A 21,030-nucleotide genomic window follows, 5' to 3' on the forward strand; every position below is an offset into this window, starting at 1 on the left:
TCCCTCCCTTCCCCTCTGTCTAAAAATAAATAAATAAAATACTTTAAAAAGAAAAAGAAAATGAAAATACAACCCACAAAATAGGAGAAATATTGAAAATCCTATATCTGGTAAGTGACTTGTATCCAGAATACATAAAGAACCCTCACAGTTCAATAAGAAGACAAGTAAGTCAATTAAAATATGAGCACTGGATTTGAATATACATTTCTCCAAAGAAGATGTACAAATTGCCAAAAAGCACATAAAAAGATATTTAGCATCTTTAGTCATTAGGAAGTTACAAATCAAAACCATGTGACCTACTATTTCATACCCACTTAGGATGGTTATAATAAATGAGACAAGTGTTAGGGAGAATGTGGAGAAATTGGAACCTGCACTCGTTGCTGCTGGAAATGTAAAATGATGAGGTCACTTGGCAAAAAATTTGACTGTCCATCAAAATGTGAAACATAGAGTCATATGATCTGGCAATTTTGCTTACTCCTCAGTATATTCCCAAGAAAAATGGAAACACATGTCCACACAAAGACTAGTACACAATCATATCAGTGTTATTCAAGACACCAAGCTGTACAAATGGCCCAAATGTCCATCGACTGACAAATGAAATGTGATACACTTATAGAATGGACTATTACCCACTCACAAAAAGGACTGAAGTACAGTTTATTTTGTTTCAGTGACACTTATCCTTGCTTTAATATTTTTGTCTTTTTCTGCCTTTGAAATGAGCTCTCAATTACAAAATATCAAACTACACTCAAAAATGGCAGCCACCGGCGCAGCACGGAGAAGCCCACCAATAAGGACAGATAGCAGCGGCAGGTGGCAAGAGGCGGGAAGTGACTGAAGCAGTGGTTAACAAACGATCACAGGAAGCTAAAACTATCCAACAGGTTGTGCCCTAATTTAGCACAAGTTACACTAGTCGCTACCTTGGTGGGTGGCCCCAGCGTATTTGGGTTCAGATTCTATATGACAATGTAATTTCTTCCAGTAAGAGTTCTTGGCTTGCACCAATCACAGGGTGGCTGGAGGGCACCGGGCCAGTCTATTTGTTTTTCAAAAAGCTGTCACAGACATAACAGATGTACTGAGAGACTTCAGGAGGTCTACACTTCAGCGACAGCATATAATTGGGGTTTCCAGACTGGATACGTAGCTCAGCCAAGATCCAAATGCCATTGGTGAGCTTTAGGGACTGGTACAGCATGTCCTGCCCTTCCACATTTCTCTTGGCAATAGTATAAATGTTGTTGTTTTGCAACTTGCTGGAAACAGTGTCAGCATTTAAATGACATTCCTTAATCTGGAAATGAAGTTCATTTTCATCGGGAATACCCTTCCACATTGCAGGGAAGACCCGCCACTCCATTTCGCCATCTTCTATAAAAAGCACATTGAGTGGGATGAGGCAGCTGAAGTAAAAGACATCCATATGGTTTTTCGCAGCCACCTGCAGATTATTCAGAGTTTCCATCTTCATGACTGGGCCCAAGGTGTTGAGAAGCAAGGAGACATCAACGTTCTGGTTTGGCATCAGTAGTGTATGAATGGCCAGAGGTGATGCCAAAGCTGTTCTTGTTAAACTGGATTGCAAAGTCTGTCATGAGCTGCAGAGCTTTGCTGGTGAAGTTCATTTCCATATAGATGTGCCCCTGATGATGAGTCAACTTTCCAGAAATCCCCAAACCTTTAACCTTTAACTTTCACTGTAGGCAGCCAGATAGCCTTAGGAGCCACATACTCACCATGTGCCATGCCTACGCCTATAGAGAGCTCAGATAGATCATTCAGACCACTGCTGACCACAGCAGGAGAAGGGGAAGGAGCAAAGGTTGCAGGCACTGATGATGGGGTGAAGGATTGTCCCACTGCCAGACTTCCTCCAATGTTCCCACCAAGGTCACTTCTGAGCAGACTATCTAGTCCTCCTCCCAAGAGATCCACTGCTCTCACCTACATGGAGGATATCTGTGGCACATTGACCGGGTGCCAAGGTCAAGGTTTAAAAGTCACCTTGAGAGGGAATAACCTGAGGCTACTCGAGGTGGATGGCATTGGTGGTGCCACCAGGGCTGACACCAGATCAGAGCTCCCATGATGGAATGGCAAGTGTTTGCGATGGATCCCATGACTTCCGTACACAGAGGCCAAAGAACAAATGTGGCAGATTAACTCGTCCAGCAGAGCTGGCTCAATAAGATCTGTCTCCTCAGAGATCAGTGGCTTCTCAGACAAGACTACATCTTTGGTTGTGACAGGGTCCCTTGAGAGAAGCTGCCGATAAATATAACCCCTATCTCAAAGGTCGGGATTGTCAGAATCCTGTGTTGCCAAACACAAGATCTGCTGTACCAGCTCCTGAGTTTCTGATGGTTTCTTGAGGAACAGCTTCACTATGGAAGTAAGCAGAGTGAGCTGCACCTGGGTGCTTTCATCCTGAAAACCCTCCAGGAAGCTCTCTCGTACTCATCTGCACTGTCAGTTCATTCAGCATCTTCCCCCACAATCCAAACCATAGCTGCTCGAGCATCTGTCTCCTCTAGTGAGTCTAAGTTCTCACACAGAGTAGCAATACTTTCTTAGTTATCGGGGTAGTTATGGAAGATGTCCCTGGTGACAACAGTTGCCTCTGGACCACATAATTCACTCTGGTCCGGATGAGACCCAGCAGTGTACTTACAGATCGTTGTGCAGATTGCTCCGCCTCATGGCACACCGTCCAAAGGTCCACTCAGCTTTGTGAACAAAGTCAACGCCCACCTCTGCGGCACATCCTTCAGTCCAGCCAGAACCTGAGCAATGTTGGCTTGGGATGCTCAAGGGGTTGTGATGCCCAACTTCTCCAGTTTCACACAGATGAGATCATTATACGTCACAAAGACGACTTATTTCCTGCATTAAGATTTCAGGCCTTTTCTGAATAATTAGGTTGATGTTCCTCAGGGTGACATACGGCATCTGTGGCTCCCCAGATGGCAAAGTGACAAGTGGAGGGCCAGCTTATTCAAAAGCATGTTGTAGAGGTCAGAGTCCTTGGGTGACAACTGTAGAAATTTCATTAAGGCCTTTACTGCTGAAAGCACCACTGCTGAGCTGGCATGACACAGCTGGGGAGTCACCCGCTCACGGATGCTCTGAGCCTCTCAATGATCTTTAGGATTATAATTGGACGGACAGTCCGGGATGAAAATCTGGCCCCATTCAGTGCACCCATTCGGGCTGTCAGCAGCTTGTCAATGTTCTGTGGGTTCAGATGGAGTAAGCTGCTGTTTGGGTGAGATTCCCTGATTTCCAGTAACACTGCTACAGCATTAGCCGCCACCATTGGATCTGAATCTGCAATGAGATCCCTCAGAGAACCCAGAAACCCCTGGTCTTCCACCATCTGGGCTTCAATATCATGGAGTTTTGCCACCCAGACGGCTGCTGTGTTCCAGACTAGGCATCTTCATGCTTCACTTTACTGCGCAGGGGCCCACAGAGACACTCTGTAATCTATCCCACCCAGATACACCCATGGTTCTGACTGCCAAGGCCGGAATCAGAGGACTGGGATCTTCACAGTCCTTCACAAAGCTGTTGACAGCCAGGATGGCCATGTCTGGCTGACTCTTGGCATAGTTAATCAGGCGGAGATACACAAGTTTCTTCAGTTCCAGCATGTCAGTCTGCATGTAATTCACTGCTTCAGGAGAGAGAGAGCCAACATCCTCCCACAGTCACAGCAGCGATCACTTTCTTCACAGTCTCCTCTCTCTCTTCTTTCTCTGCATTGTTGAGTGCAGCCTTCAATTCAAAGATTTCTCCCTTTTTGTTGGTTGTGAAGTACTTGGAGTCCGTCAGGGGATTGGCTCTTTAATGTGCCCCGGAGGCGAGGGCGGGGGCAGGAGCAGCAGCCGGAGAGCCCGCCCAGGGGGTGGTGAAACAGTTTCCTGCATGTCTCCTGAAGTACAGGTCCGTGGTGGAACATGAAGGAGCCTTGAGAGCGTGCTAAATGAAAGGGGCCAGCCACAAAAGCAACACACTGCACAACTCTGTAGATTCACGAGGGGCAGAGCTCAGAGACAGAAAGTAGGAAATGAGGCCTCACTGCCGATGGACACAGTGATGACAACGCTGTGAATCTGGTTTACGGTGATGGCTGCACAATTCTGTGAAGATACACTGTACTGTGCCCTTTAAATGGGTGAATTGCATGGGGGTGTTGAAGGAGAGGAGGGACTATTTAATTTCTCTGAGCTTCAGAGTCATCATTTGTAAAAGACTTAGCCCATAGGGTCTTGTCAGAACGACAAGGCACGTAAGGGCCCAGGTGAGGGCCTGACACTCGGGAAGTGCACAGCAACATTTACTGTCCAAGGAGGTGAGTTTTTACCTCTGAGTTCAGAGAAGCTGCTAAACAGAATAGACTGTGTCCTGAACAAATTTACATGCAAGCTCAATTTAATATATGATTTTAGAGGATTCAAGGCTCCTTGAAGACTATTTACAGGTCCTCTAGGTCACTGTTTCCCAAGGGCTTGTCACTGGAATTTATTCCTGGAGAAAGAGGTTAGGAATTCCGATGTCCGCATTGTGCGTGGCATCTCTGGGCATGAGATCAGTCCTCCACACTGACACCTAACCCTGCCAAGTGATTCGTGTGCACTCAGTGCTGCAGAGGTTGACGAACCTGTCAGAGTTCCCTGACTTCCTGGGTTACGCACAGGAATGAGAGGATACAGCCCACATGCAGCAGAGTGCGTGTTTCTGGGCTGGCCCTCTCTTTGCTACTAGCCAGCAAGCTCCCAAGTAGCAGAAGCTCTGCCCAGCCTCTTCCACTGCAGGGGGGCCCTGACCTCAGAGAGGGTACTTCAAAAAGGAGGCTCACTGCCAGTGTTACAGGAAAACTCACCTCCTGTGATGGCTTCCATTAGGGTCCAGCAGGCACGGTCTGCTTCTGAGTTTGTAATGAGTATTTTGCAACCTGTTCCTTGGGAAAATGAAATATCTGAGATTTCCTGAGTCCCTCGGTGAATATGAAGTTACTCTTTATCAAGTCAAAGCTACAACGTCAAAGATACAAAATCAGCAAGGTTCAACCCAAGTATAGCTTTGACTTGGTTTTGTTCAAATCTAACTTTCAAAAAGTGTGTATGTACCTTATCTGCATAGGAAATTCCTTTTAAAAATAACTTTAGCCCTGACTGGTGTGGCTCAGTGGAATGGGCATCCTACCTCAAAGAGTAAGGTCATCAGTTCAATTCCCAGTCAGGGCAGGTGCCTGGGTTTCGGGCCAGGTCCCCGGTCGGGGGCGTGGGAGAGGAAATAGATTGGTGTTTCTCTGGCACATTGATGTTTCTCTCCTTCCCTCCCCCCTCTCTAAAAGTAAATAAATAAAATAAAAATAACTTTAATGGAGATTTTATATATATATGCATGTATATATAACTTTTTGTATATACACATATATATGAAATTCCCACATAATTCCAATGTCCACCATCTGGAGATAATCATGTTTAAGTTTTCATGAGTATCTGTCCACATCTATACAGAGATACATTTAGACATAGATGGATACAGTTTGATGTCGTCTCCCCTGATCTTTTCCCCCTTCTCACTCTGGAATAGATTTCCTTGTTATATCAGTTCATTTCACCTGTGCTTCTTCTTTTTATTTTCTTTGTAAATTTTTTAAATTATATTTTATTGATTATGCTATTACAATTTTCCCAATTTTCCCACTTTATCCGCCCTCCGCCCTGTACCTCTCAACCCTCCAGCATTCTTCCCACTTTGTTCAAGTCCATGGGTTGTACATATAAGTTCTTTGAGTTTTCTGTTTCCTGTACCGTTTTTGACCTCTCCCTGTCTGTTTAATGCCTACCAATTATGCTTCTTCTTCCCTGTACCTTTCTGCCCCATTCCTCCCCTTCTGCTCTCCACTGAAAACCTTCCATATGATGTCCATTTCTCTGATTCTGTTCCTGTTCTAGTTGTTTGATTAGTTTTTGTTTTTATTGTTTTACTTTCTTTTATTTTTTTAGGTTCATTTGCTGCTGGTTGTGAGTTTGTTGTCACTTTACTGTTCATATTTTTGATCTTCCTTTTCTTAGATAAGTCCCTTTAACATTTCATATAATAATGGCTTGGTGATGATGAACTCCTTTAACTTGACCTTATCTGGGAAGCACTTTATCTGCCCTTCCATTCTAAATGATAGCTTTGCTAGATAGAGTAATCTTGGATATAGGTCCTTGGCTTTCATGACTTGGAATACTTCTTTCCAGTCCCTTCTTGCCTGTAAGGTTTCTTTTGAGAAATCAGCTGACAGTCTTATGGGAACTCTTATAGGTAAGTGTCTCCTTTTCTCTTGCTGCTTTTAGGATTCTCTCCTTATCTTTAATCTTGGGTAATGTAATTATGATGTGCCTTGGTGTGTTCCTCTTTGGGTCCAACTTCTTTGGGACTCTCTGAGCTTCCTGGCCTTCCTGAAGGTCTATTTCCTTTGCCAGATTGGGGAAGTTCTCCTTCATTATTTGTTCAAATAAGTTTTCAATTTCTTGCTCTTGTTCTTCTCCTTCTGGCACCCCTATTATTCAGATAGTGGAACATTTCAGGTTGTCCCAGAGATTCCTCAGCCTCTCTTCATTTTTCTGGATTCTTGTTTCTTCATTCTTCTCTGGTTGGATGCTTATTTCTTCCTTTTGTTCCAAATCATTGCTTTGAGTCCTGATTTCCTTCCTGTCCCTGTTGATTCCCTGAATATTTTGCTTTATTTCACTTTGGGTATCCTTCATTTGTTCTTTCATTTTCTGACCAAGCGCAATCAGTTCTGTGAGCATTTTTATTACCAGGACTTTGAACTCTCCACAAGATAGGTTGGCTATTTCCTCATTGTTTAGCTCTCTTGCTGAGGTTTTGCTCTGTTCTTTCATTTGGGCCTCTTTCTTTGTCTTGGAGCACCTGATAGGTTGTAAGGGGGCAGGGCCTTTGGAATTCACTCCGCTTGCTGCGATTCTGTGCTGACTGTGGGAGAGGGGCCAGAGAGGGAACAATTCAGCTCACCTGCTCGTCTCTAGCCCCACTTTTCCATGAACTCTCAGGTGAGACTGGGAGTTTCTCCTACCTTGGCAACCGCGGTAGTCCACAGTCAGCTCTCAGTCTCAGTTTCCCCTTAAGTCAGCCCCTCCCGCACAGCTCTGCTGCCTGGCCACAGCTAGCCCCACCTGCCTGGTCTGCTGTTTCACCAGTCTGGTTGTTCTGTTTGGCTGTTTCTTTAATTCCATGGTTGTCAGAGTTCCATGCAGTTTGACTTTCTGGCACTTCTGGTTATTTATTGATTTTAGATCGGTTGTTTTCCCCCTTTTGGTTGTGCGAGGAAGCCAAGGGTTTCTACCTATGCCTCCATCTTGGCCAGAACTCTGCACTGTTTCTTGATACCCCTTATCAGAAATGAAATTATTTAGTTCATTACTATAGATGTTTTCTGCTATGTATTTCCACCATGAGATAAACTCAGCAAGGCAAGGACACCGTCTATCTTACTCATTGCTCTATCCCCAGCATTTAACTGAGTACAGAAATATAGTCGGATAAATATTCAAACATCTTTCTTGAGGTAACAAAATATAATTTCCATGGTCTGTGCGTGTATATGTTTGTGTGATACCAAAGCCAATTAGCTGGTATGTCAATCATTTTGTCAAATGCAATCACGAAAGAATCAGGTGGAAACAAAGAATGCCACGATAGCTCTCGTTAGGAACCGTTACATTTTGTAAACCTGAAACAGAATAGAGAACTCACACACATACACACAGAGACACTATATGAAGATCAGTATGAGGCATGGAGGGTACCTGGCTGACTTGAGCCTGGGCTGGTCACCTTATCTGGTGCCAACTCAGATCTTTCTCCACGTAGGGGCCGGCACCCCCTCAGTCTACCTCCAGATGTCGTGGCAGACCCATACAGGCTTTCAGTGAGAGTTCACTGGGCATCTAAGGGTGGCGTTATTAAGGGTGCCTGCAAATGTCACTGCTCCCTATTTTAGGAATCTCTCAAGAGTATAAAAACTCAGTCTGAGCTGTCAGTGGAAAGATGTATGAATTTGTACAAAGCTTAATCTTTTTGGAGCCTCAGTTTCATCATCTTTAAAATGGGGGGTAATAATACCTATCTCAAAGTCTGGGAGTAAAGTGCATCGATGAAAATCAAATTAAAGAGGGTTCTTGCATGGACCAATGATAATACTCTGGAAATGAAAAAGTAAGACCACTTCAAACCTCTCCACATCTGAGAACCCCCAGAACCACTGCCTGCAGAAAACCGCCTCTGTAAACTCCTCTAATTCAAACACTGGGCTCATATTGACTAGGAAAAGCAGAAATTGAGGTAAGGCTCTGAGACAATCTATTGAAACTGTAACTATTGTCATCTTATTCTGGATCTTTATCCAAAGCAAACTAGCCCTAGGAAATAGAAGTGCAGCAAGCATCATATGATTTTCTTTCCTCGTATCACCTACAGAAGCCGAAGAAATCAGAGAAGACTTTGATAGTATTTTATTTTCTGCAATAATTAAAATCTGCAGCTTCACTTGAATATTTTTATTAGTGCTAAGAAATGCACTTTTATGAAAGAAGCCAGACACATAACACCACATATTACATGTGGTTTCCATTTATATGAAATATCTAAAAGAGTTAAACCCACAGAGACAGACAGTAGGTTGGTGGTTTCCAGGGGCTGGAGGAGGAGCAGAGTGAGGAGTGACCTCTGATGGATTTCAGGGCTTGCGGAGTGATGAAAATGTTTTGGAACTGGAGGTGGTGATTGTGCAACTTGTAAGTATACCAAACACCACTGAATTGTGCACTTTAGAATGGTTATTTTATGGTATGTAAATTTCATCTTCATTCTAACCAAAAAGGGGGCAGGGGAGAAAGGGACTTTCCAAATTTCAAGTTCTTAAGAAGGTTTATTCTCAGTGAAAGGCTGAGTAAGGTGTGATGCATAGTCCATCACTGGCAAAGCTGTGAGCGGAGGAGGGGAGAGAGTGCCCGCAGGCAGCATGCTCTCTGCACAGGAAGGACTGGGCCCTGCCGGGCATAGAAACCCCTTCCTTTACTGGCTCAGGTTTCAGCTCATTCAACAAGTGGTCTTTGTAGACCCTCCAGAGTGCAATCAAGTCCATTTATTGTTTATTGTCTGTTTCCTGCTGCTAGACTCTCAGGTTCATAAGGGGGGGGGGGTTGGATATTTTATTAACATTTCAGTAAAAAGCCTAGAGTAGTGCCTGGCTCAAAAACAGCAGCTGTCCAGTAAATATTTGCTGAAAGACTAATAATCCTCCAATTCCACGTGAACACCTTCCTTTATAATTACGAAGTTTGAACACAGTGTAAGTGAAGCAAATTTCTACAGCCGTTTCTGAAAACTCCGCTCACCGCCCCGTCTGCTGTTACCTAAGGGGAGAGCAGACCTTCGCGTCCAGGTGCTGAGGTTCCGACCTCCAAGCTGGCACACCCTCCCTGGCACGAGCCCAGGGGCCACACCGCGTATCTCTGCTGCTCCAGTTACCCGCTGAAACAAGCCTTCTCTGCTGGGGAAACAGCCCGTGGGGGCAGCGTCCTCTGAGGGGTGCGGAGGCTGAATCTTTGCTTAGAAACTGTAAAAGTCCTGCCAGTAGTGGTCAAAATAATCCTGGTGGTCTGAGCTAGCCCTAGTGGTGGGGAGATCCTGAGGGCTAACCCTACACAGGAGCCTGTTCGCAGCAGGGTGAGGCCCAGGGTTCGGCCATTGCCAGAAGGCACTGGGTCACTTATTTTGTAGCAAACGTTAGCCGTGCAGGGTACAAAGACAAAGCCAGGACAATTCTGTGGAGCCTGCCAAGTCCTATTCCCAAACACGCACAGATGAGGCGCAACGTCTCCAAACGCTCTGCTCGTCTGACTGCCGCCCCTCTCCGCAGACTTGCTGTGAATGTGACAGAATGGCCAGAGCACAGATTTCCTTCCTCCTCGGGCACTCGGGAGTAGTGGAGATGTAGTAGAAGGTTGTTTTTTTTTTTTTGAGTCCTGGACTAGGAAAAAAAAAACTTTATTGGAAAAATAAAAACTGGTTAAACCTGAATATATTCTGGACTTTAGTTATAATAGTAAGCCAATATGAGTTTCTTTGTTAATTTCAACACATGTGCTTTGGTTTTTTAAATAATTTTAATTTTTTATTGTTATTCAATTACAGTTGTATGCCTTTTCTCCCCATCCCTCCACCCCACCCCAGCTGAACCCCCCTCCCTCCCCCACCTCCACCCTCCTCCTTGATTTTGTCCCTGTCCTTTATAGTAGTTCCTGTAATCCCCTCTCCTCACTGTCCCCTCTCCACTCCCCCCTGACCATTGTTAGATTGTTCTTAACTTCAATGTCTCTGGTTATATTTTGTTTCCTTTTTTCTTCTATCTATTATGTTCCAGTTAAAGGTGAGATCATATGGTATTTGTCCCTCACTGTCTGGCTTATTTCACTTAGCATAATGCTCTCCAGTTCCATCCATGCCATTGCAAAGGGTATAAGCTCCTTCTTTCTCTCTGCTTCGTAGAATTCCATTGTGTAAATACACCATAGTTTTTGGATCCACTCATTTGCTGATGGGTACTTAGGTTGCTTCCAATACTTGGCTATTGTAAATTGTGCTGCTGTTGGTGGGAATGCAGACTGGTGAGGCCACTGTGGAAAACAGCATGGAATTTCCTCAGAAAACTAAAAATGGAACTGCCCTTTGACCCAGCAATTCCGCTGCTGGGATTATACCCTAAGAACCCTGAAACACCAATCCAAAAGAATCTATGCACCCCAATGTTCATAGAAGCACAATTTACAATAGTAGTAGAAGTTTTATTCAGAAAAGAAGAGAATAAATTCCATTATAAGGGAAACTAAGAGTAGCTTCTGCGCCTTCACTCTCTCCTTCCACTAAAATGTATTTGCAGAGCTCAGTTTCTTAAATCATGGTCCAAGGGCCTTCAGCATCACAATTATTAAGGGTGCTTGGTCACATGTGGATTCCAAGGCACAGTGCTGGAATTACTGAAGCATCTTAAGGAACAGGACCTGGGAACATGCATTTAAAAAATGTACACAGTTGGCTCTCACACATTAATGGTTAAAGGACAGTGTCATCGTGTATTATGATTTATTACATTTGCGGAGGTGTTCTTTTTGTGCCTCACTATTATAACAAGGGGCAGGTGCGACGTGTCTTCATTGTGTAGATGGGAAACAAAAACTCAGAGATGTGAAATCCAAGGTCAAACAGTTCAACATTGTAACAGAGTTAGAATTTGAACCAGGATTTGTGTGATTCCAAATGCAGCCCTTGACCTACCCCATATTTTGTTGCTCTTTTGCTAGAAGAAAAAAAGAATCAAACCCTGACCAGTGTGGCTCAACTGGTTAGGTGTCGTCTGGCAAGGCAAAAGGCTCCTGGTTCCATTCCTGGTCAGGGCACATGCCTGGGTTACAGGTTTGGTCGTGGGTTGGGGCACGTACAAGAAGCAACTGATTGATGCTTCTCTCTCACATCAGTGTTTCATTTTCTCTCTTTCTCCTGCCTTTCCCCCCTCTCTAAAAATGAGTAAATAAAACCTTTTTAAAATGAATCAAAATATGGATGTATTTGGCAGGGATATATTTCCATGGGGATAACTGTTCACACAAGCAAGGCCAAGCTAGTACAAGGAGAAACACTGCCATCTTGTGGCCACCTGAGAGCAAAGTCTAGCCCTGTTATTGTTCGGGGTGATTTCCTTTGGCTTCACCTTGGTGCCTCTTTCATTGATGGATTTGCGTTGAGCCATCCTCACTCTCCACTGTTGCACCGGACTGGTCCTTTAGCCTTTGGCCTTTGGTTTTGCAGCTGAGATTTTTTTCCTAGCTGAAGTTAATTTATTCATCGAGGTCAGGGACCACAAGATTAGTGCCATACAATAACCCTGGTGAAATACTTTCTGGAGCCAATATATTCTAGATATCTAGATCCTTAGTCTTTTTTAATTTTAAAAGATTTTTTGTCATGGTTACAAAATCTTCCTGACAGAACCAAGGTGTGATCTCAGTGTTGGGGAGTGGAGTCCCACCCCCCACCTATCTCCTCCCTTCAGCCCCACCACCCAGACCTCTGCGAGCTCACATGGAAACCATCACAGCGGATGTCATGAGGCAGGTGCAGCATACAGACCACAGAACCATCTGGAAACCCCCCCAAAGCCAGTGGTATCTGGTCAGGTAGCCATGAAACAATCAGCCTCCCAGATAACCAAAAGTCTACTTAAACTATCGGAGGCATCTGTGCAAATTGTCATTTGCTGCTCAGTCCACAGTTTCAGAAATCTTCACGTGTGCTTCCCCTGCCTCAAAGGGCAAACTTCGCAAGGTGCTGCACAGTAGAACCACACTTGGCAACCCCTGCCCACCCTCCCAGGGCTCCGGGCCTTTCTCGGTTCCCTTGCTCCACAACACTGCTCCTCCTTCTCTCTCCCCACTCTTGCTCACTCCTGCCATGGGAGCCTTCGGCACGCTATTCCTTCCTTTAGATTTCAGAGCATCAGTCATTTGCCTGACCTGGTGGCAGGGTCAAATCCTCCGATCCTGCCACCCGTCTACCGTCTTTTACCTAATGACATCTGTCAACGCTGTGATTTAGCATTTGTGTGTGTCACTGTCCTGTGATGTCTGCTTCTAGACTGGAGGCTCCAGGAGGAAACTGTGCTGATAGGCCAGAGCCTAGCACAGTGCTTGGCGCAGAGTAGGTGTGCGATAAGCATTTGTTGAATGAATGAATGAGTGAGTGAATGAATGAATGAATGAACGGACAAATAAATGAACAGAGATAGGTGTGAGGGTAATCCCAGTCTCAGCCTAGCTCCCCTCAAATCACATCTCCCAAACTATCTTTGTGAGATTATTTGGTGCAAGTATCTCAAAGTTGCTGCTTAAACCCTATTTATCTAAATCCAAACTTCAGGAAGCGGGGAAGGATAGACACAATTTTAGAGTCCTACCAAGACCTTGAAAGATTACAGTTCTGCTTGAGAGCACCCTGATCATTTTTGAGTACTCTGGCTCTTACTGCTTGTGTGACTTTGGGTGACTTTATTGATCTTATAAACCCCAATTTCCTTCATCTACAAACTGGGGATAACAGAGCCATTGAAGGAGTCACCAGATAACACACATTTAATCCTTCCCCACTAACTATTATGTTAGTCATAGGTTTTTCCCGGGCATTTTCGCCCGGTGAAGGAAGTTCTCTTCTATTCCTACTTTCATGAAAATTTTGTCATGAATAGATGTGGAACATGGTCAAATGTTGTTTCACATAAGCAAACAGCATGGCTGATAGTAAGCACTCAAACAAGTTAGTTCCTCCCTCTCTAACCACCTTTTATTTCCCTCCTCGTTGTCACTTCCTCATTAGCTGGTTGGCCAGCATTGCATAACGTGTTCTTCTGGCCAGCATTGTAAAAAATGTCCTTCTGGCAGCTTTGAACTTGGCTAAGTCTTGTTGTATTGGGGGTTGGGAGTGAACGAGGCCTGAAACATCCATCAGGGCTGGCCGGAATATGTCTACTTAGAAAAGTGCATTTTCAGCACCAACCTGTTCTCCTTCAGACCTTGTCCAGGGCTGCCCCGTTCCTCAACCACCCAGAGGCCCCGTACTTACCTAGGCCGGCTGCCCTAGCAGTGCCCGAGTTCGGAGGCATTGCCTTCTTGCACTTCCCCAGCAAGTCTTCAGTTTAGGGTTAAACAAGTCCAGTAAGAACTAAAGTGTTAATGGCCATGGTGGTTAAATGTCTTCACATTCCTATGTACCATTTATATTTTAATAGAGCATGATACCTCAAATGGTAGAATACTATGCATCCTAAAATGATATTTTATTATAAAGGAATATTAAAAAGAAATTATCTGTACACAGAAAAGCATCCATGACCCATTGTTGAGTAAAAAGCAGATTATACTCATACATGGTGCGATCACTTTTATTTACCCGTGTGTGTATGTGAGTGTGTGTGAGTGTGTGAAATTCATGAGAGCGGTTACCTCTACTCTGTGAGACTGGGTGAATTTGTACTTTGTTCTTTAAACATTTCTGTATTGCCTGAGTTTTCTAAATGACTATGTATTGGCTTCATAATTAGGGAGGTAAGACAATGAATGTATTTGCTGGGTTATGCTTCAGAATTAGAATCACAAAAACACAAGGAGTCCTTTGCTCCTAATGTTGTTTCGGGAATGAGCTAGGAATTGACTGGGTCACTGATTTCTGTGGTTATTTGTGCAGCAAACTTTTCGTGAATGCTTACACATGCAAGATGAGTCAGACGTAACTCCTACCCTCCTGCTTTTAGGGTGATAAAGTTCACATGTTATTAATGGCAATGAGAGTGATAATTATAATACGGTAGCAGATTCCATGTTTGGGTGAACCAGGCACTGACCTAGGTAGGTACTTTGCACAATCATCTGTAACACACACCACAAAAAGTGAAGCAGGCATATGAGCCCTAGTACCCAGGTGGGACCCCAGCTCCACAAATGCTACAGTTACCAAGGTGCCTTTGGCCTGAGATACTAGAGAAGGCTTCATAAGAGAGGTGGCCTTCAGCTTAACCTGGAAAAGGGGATGGCATTTGACCTTTGCAGATGGGGAGAAGAAATTCCATGTCAAAAGTTGTCCAAGGAAAGGTGCAGAGGAGAAGGCAATCATTAATTAGGTCTGGTGGCTGGGCCGTTTGTTAGAATCGTTGGGGAGATTTTCAAATGAGGTGTGCTTGGCGGGGAGCCCACTGAAGAGACAGCTTTGGGTGCCAGAGTTAGGAGACAACTCTAAATTCTTGCAGTCGCTAGTCTGGGCCGCACACTTCAGATAGCGGGTGTGTGGCTGGTGGCAGAAGGACGCCACACGGGAAAAGAAATACTTTCTGGCTACCGTCGTTCCAGTAGCTAGAACGTTTCTTGCACTGATGGCCCTTCCTTTCTCATAACTTCTTCATTATCTGGTTGAGCAGCATTGACTACTGTGCAAACACTTTTGCTCCAGTTGCCACAGCATCACCGAGAAGAGAGTGAAAGGAAAGCGTGAAATGAGGAGTCTTAACCTTTTCCTTGTTACCATTTCATTCGTCAGTCTTTGACTGCCCTCTGGTGGCCATTTCCCTGCATTGTACTGCAGCTAAAGCAGGTGATAAATCTCCAGACAGCTCCAGCTCTTTGTGTGTTCTCCTCAAGCATCCAACTTCATGGATGACCTGCTGGTATCACTCGTGTGCCTGAGGAGTGCTGCAGATTAGCGTAATTGCAGGAAAGCTATATTCAGCACTACCCCAGGTGTAGGTAGGTCGCTCCTTTAACCTCAGAGCAGCACTGCATGGCAACTATTAATATCTATCCCTCTCCCAGAAGTGAGGAAACTGAGACCTAGGGAGGTTAAGTGATATGCCCAAGGTGGGGAAGTCTCAAATCTCATAATGGCAGACCTCCAAATGTACTGTTTTCAGAGCCAGCCCTTGTAACCGCTTCTTTATTGCTCCTTTCCTGCCTTGAAGGACCTTTGTGTATATAAGGGGAACACACACACACACACACACACACGCGCGCGCGACAAGTCAAATAGTGAGAGAACTTGCTGAAATGCCAGGGGAGGTCCTGAAGACAGTCACCGATGACTTCAGAAGAGACTCGAGGCTTTCAGTGAGTTGGCGGTGGCTTCTTGGGGGACCCAGTGGAATGTGGTGGGACTTGGCTACATGGTTTTTTGGCAGGGGAAGCACAGAGTGCACCTAGTCCAGGACAGGATTTGGACTGAGGATAATGGTGTGAGAAAGGAGGAGGGCGGGGCATCAAGGAAGCAGTGGGAAATAGGGCCGGAATGACGGAGAGTGAAGGGAAGCATCTCAAAAGGCCTTGGATACATGTGATAAATTTAATGACATCATCATTTTTTAGGAAAACGATGAGGCTCCCCACGCAGTGAGTGGTCAGCCACTCACCACTAGCTTTCCTACCCAGTCACAAACCACCACACACACTAGTACACACATGTATTCCTTCATTGACTGATTCCCTCAAGACACGCTGATTGCATGAGCACCTACTCTGTGCTAATCATGATTTCTACCCTCAGGTGGCTCGTGGCCTCGCAAGGGACAGCCAAAGAGCTATATACAAGACAGCGTGATACGTGAGCGCATCAGGGGTGTGTGGTTTTGACACCAGGGTGATGTTCCATGGGAAACGGCACTGAAAGCTGAGCCCTGAGGAATAAATTGGAAGTAACAAGGTCAAATGGGAGAAGGAGCAAGAAAGGAAAAACTCAGGGACGAGGAAGAACAGGACAGCAGCGTTGAATAGTTTTCCATGGCTTCAGACTGGGAGAGGGGAAAGTGCTGAGAGAGGATGCTAGAAAGGTACACGCCCCCCAGGGCTCACGGGCCCTCCTTAATCAAGCACGGACTCTGCTCTGAGAGCAATGAGAAACCACAGAGGATGTTCAGCAGGGAAGCAACACAGTGGAGTTTGCCACTTGGAAAGATCATGGGTGGCTGCGGTCTGGAGTATGGGTTGGAGGGCGAGGTGAAGAACGGAGGACCAGTTAGGAACTTCAGACAAGGGGATGTGCTGACGTGGGAACCTGCCTGCTCAGGTGAAGCCATGAGGGAACGAGCCACACCACCAAGTCCCAAGACCTTCTCAACTTCCATCCTCCTCCCAAAGGAACCCCAAATTCCTGATTGAAACTCTCAGCGTGGGTACAGCATGTTCTCTAACTCGACTTCACCCTGCAAAGCAGGACTTCCGCTTCTGGCCGTGAAGAATTGGCAGTGCCCCAGAAAACGGGGCCATGGGGAGCACAGACTGTACCCCTTCAGGGAAGAGAAACTGAGGAGGCAACTGTATGATCACCCAGACTTTCTGCCCACAGGCACTTTCCAGACCTGGCACAAGAGGGGCCCCTCAGCAGAGCATTGTCAGCTTGTTGAGGGAGGAGCAGAGGTTCAAACCGAGGAAACAGAGGCTGACAGACCTTTCAGAGCAGAAGTACTGAAGGAAGCTGTGCAGCAAAAGAGCTCCAGAAATCCGTACAGAGGGTCTCCGGGGCCGTCGGCTGGATACTGTGCGCACGTGCAGAGGTAAGAGGCCAGGAGCCAGGAGGAGAACCACCAGGCACAACAATTCCCAAAGCTAATGTAGGGGTGAGAGGCGCTGGCTGTCCAACCAACCAGAGCGAAGGGACGTCACTGAACAGACCCAGAAATGCGGGGCTTTCACGGCAGGGCTAAGCCAGCCAGCACAGAGTCAAGGCTGCTGCCCCTTTCCTGACAAAGACGCAGACCTGAAGCTTCCAACGCGCGGCAGCCACTGGCCACACGCGGCTACCGAACCTTTGAAAGGTGTCCAGTGCAAACTGAAATGTGCTTTTCAGTATAAATGAAACACAACCAGATCTGGAAGGCTTTAGTATGAGAAAAAGAACGTAAACCATCTCATTAATAGTTTTATATTGATTACCTGTGAAAATAAATGATAATACTTTGGGAGTAGTGGGTTAATCAAATATATTATTAAAATTAAGTGTTTAAAAAGAGAGAGAGTCCAGTGGCCACCAAGCAGCCACAATGGAAAGATTGCAGGAAAGAATATTTCAAAAATCTTGTTTAGCTTTCCTATGAATGTATTTCTTTTGAAATATTTACTTTCTTATCCACATGTCCAGTGCCTGACCTATAATCCTGCTATAATAAATCCTCACAAAATAAATAACAATGTGTTGTTCGGGAGTAGTTTTCTTGGCAGTAATGGCCTATGAAGGTAATTTAACTACTAAGAGGAGTTTCAAAGGGAAATGCCTCCTGAGACCAAAGAAAGCATTGAAGACTCATAAATAGGTTATATTTAGCTGTAGTTAGAGAAAATGCAAACAAACAAACAAAAACCAAACAAAAGGCCCTAACAACAAAAAAGAATAACCAGAAATATCAAAAATGTAATTTTAATTAAATATTTTTACATCTATTTTACATTTCCAAGCATAAGGAGGAAAAATCTTCCATCAATGGAAACTCTTTAGGTAGTTGTAAGTGTCAGTCCCAGTTTATAACTCCCTTCAATTTACATCTATATAAATATAAACAGTATTTATGAAAATTAACACACATTTTGTGAATTCTTGAAAAGTGGAGAGGGGCTTATGTGTCTAAAAAACTGCTGGACATAACAAAAACAAGCCCTAAAGCCCGATGCATGAGCTGCATTTGTAGCAAGAGAAATGTGAGGAGTTATTGATCATTTTGGGGGGGGCAGGGCAAAATAAGAACCTACTTCACCAGCTTTGGTGGTAGAACATGGGCTCGTGACATGCCAAAAAAAAACTACCTCTGGGAGAGCAGTGAGTCTCTCCAACCCAGGCTAGAAGCTTCTAACAGCAGGAATAGATTTCAGTGGCTCTCCGTGTTTCACAGATAATGCTTCCAGGTTTGAGAGGTAGAGGCTTTCAAGATGTACATCCAGGGAAAAAATGGGGAGGTGGTAACGCTCTCGGAACACATCCCTGATCGAAATGTTTTGGCACTTGAGGAAGAAGTCTATTATATTTGTATGCCAGTAAAATATACAAATTTTACAAATACAAAATTGTTTTACAACTATAAATGTATGGCATACAAATATAAAATGTCAAGCATGATCATTGAGTCCGCATTTTCCATGTGAATGCAAAATTAAAATAGTTCACAGTGAAATGCCAATCATCTCTGAAAAAAATCTCTGAAGTAGAACCTGACTGAAATTCCGCACTCAGAGGTACACACCAGTGCTGCCTGACTATGATCAGAGTCGCGAACAAAGCCTACACATACAGTACATCTCCAGCATCACCCCGGCGCTGGGGAGGTAATTCACAGGCAAAGTCGTCTCTCTGGCCATTGCGGCATTGCATCAACAGGTCATCGCTTCTGTTGATTCATGGATGGGATCAGCCTGTAGACGGGTCTTGGTTTTCGTGGACAGTAACTGTATCCATATCTACAGAATATACATTAGATACTAGACCGTGATCCCAGTCTTTTGTCTTTGCAAACACTTCCATTTGTGTACTTAACATGTCCCTGCATTTATTCTTCACCATGTCTGTCTAGATTTGAAACATCCCTGAAGACAGAAACATGAGGTCCTCTAGACCCGTAAATATGTTAGCTGTACACGTCCAATAAGTGAAGAAAAAAATATACCCAGTAAAAAGTCAAGCGATATTTGTAGCCTCTACCTATCAAAAATGTATTTGAATGCTAATTTTTCTTTCTGTTGATTGTTATTCTCAGAACAATCAATAGAAGTTAGTTGTTTTTCACTTTAGACCAAGCTTTGGCTTTCGTTTTCCTTGTTGGAGTTAGCATTTTCATGTTTATCAGTATTGTCCTTTTGGACTATGCCTTGAATTTCCTCTACAAGAGCATGAAGATTAGCTTTCTGGAGACCTTTAATCAAAGTGGAATATGCATCTTTCTTCCCATGAAGTTGATACCAATTACGGAGCAGCTGGACCTTCTGTTCAGCTGTGTCTTGGAGGTTGTTATTTTTGATTTCATCAATTTTGGCTTCGTTGATACCATTCTTCCGAACAAACTCTTTCACTTGATTTATTGTCATTTTTTCAGCAATAATGATAATATAGTCACTCAAGTTAACGTCTGAAAGAAAGAGAATAGCCTCTGAAAATTTGTTCTCTTAAATGAAATTACCATGACTGAAAACCTTGTTTATTTCTCCTCTCATAGTACTTAGGAATCCAGATTATCCTACAGATCGAAAGAGCTGATAGGGAAACACAAAAGCGGAAACAACGTTGCCTTCTAACCTCAACTCCTCCTACATCCCCAGGAATTTGCTGTATGACCTGAGCAAGAAACATAGTATCTCTGTGTCTTCTTTTCTCACCCATGAAAAGGTGGGAAAAGATCACTTCTAACATCCCCTATGGATCTGATGTTCAATGACTTACAAACCTGAGAGGCAGACAAAGAGGTTATGATCATCTTATCTCTGAACCACAGCTCAAAAAAGGGGACTGAGTAGAACCATAAATGTTACAGAGCTGGAATACACCAACAGTAACTGAGTCTATACAATTCAAATGAACCTCTAAGTCAATTTGAGAAGGAGTTCTATAATACACCTAAATGTTTGCAAAAGAAAATTTTCCTACACCTCAGCATTTAGTGTCTTATTGCTACCTGATTTACCTTCAACTAGGAATATGAGTTATAAATTTAAACAAACTGCCTAAAAAGACCCTTGATGGTAGCAGGAAGATCTGTGAACTTAAGGAATAGCAGACCCCACAATATGTCACTGAAATTAGGAACATTTATTTTACTCTCAAATTAGCCTGTCACTCCCTTGGAAGCCACTTCTATGAAATAAAATGATAAAAGCCTTACCTGTTGGATTCATTGGGGTCATTTCCTGGGGAGAAAAAATATGGAGGGGGAGAGAAAAAATGAAAATATACCTAGAATAGTCTAAATGTAATCTTTCAATTCTTCCTTAATACTGAAGTACAATCAATTGCTCGATATATATATATATATAAAACATTAGCTAGAATAAGTGATTAAGAAGGATTCTTTCACTACTCAAATTTTTATTCTGAAAGGTCTCAGCACTGCCAGAAACTAAGGAATATTGGCTTATTTTTTACACACTAAGGAACCCAGGGAATTCATGGGGTGTGATGAGATGGTGTTTCACAGAGACTCGCCAAAACAAACACAATAAACACAATTACTCCAAAACTCTCTTTACTATAACAAGTCTTATTTTTGACATAAGAAAATGGTTTAAATTAAAATTATTTTGTTCTACACAGATTTAAGGAACCTCAACTCCCACTGAGCCCTAGCCCCACATAAGAAACTCATTATTCATAAAGTGAACTGGTTTTTCTTCCCTGTGTAACTTTTGCTATTTGAAA

At 44.0% G+C, this 21,030-nt stretch overlaps 1 protein-coding gene and 1 pseudogene across 2 annotated transcripts in view; both read right to left on the minus strand.

Annotated features, from left to right (window-relative positions):
• Positions 1 to 1,057: 1,057 nt before the first annotated feature.
• Positions 1,058 to 18,983, minus strand: LOC112307359 (AP-1 complex subunit beta-1 pseudogene; annotated as a pseudogene).
• The window catches only part of FAS (Fas cell surface death receptor), a 33,005-nt gene continuing 30,012 nt past the window's right edge, over positions 18,038 to 21,030 (minus strand). For both annotated transcript variants that reach the window (XM_053923412.2, XM_045197799.3), the window contains exons 8-9: positions 20,498 to 20,522; positions 18,038 to 19,747 (exon numbers count right to left, since the gene is read on the minus strand). In XM_053923412.2, the coding sequence (XP_053779387.1) occupies positions 19,410 to 19,747; positions 20,498 to 20,522 (363 nt within the window). In that variant the 3' untranslated portion in view covers positions 18,038 to 19,409. The remainder of the gene's footprint in view (positions 19,748 to 20,497; positions 20,523 to 21,030) is intronic.

The sequence above is a fragment of the Desmodus rotundus genome, chromosome 4 (genome assembly GCF_022682495.2).
Source record: "Desmodus rotundus isolate HL8 chromosome 4, HLdesRot8A.1, whole genome shotgun sequence".
In the NCBI taxonomy this organism is placed as follows: domain Eukaryota; kingdom Metazoa; phylum Chordata; class Mammalia; order Chiroptera; family Phyllostomidae; genus Desmodus; species Desmodus rotundus.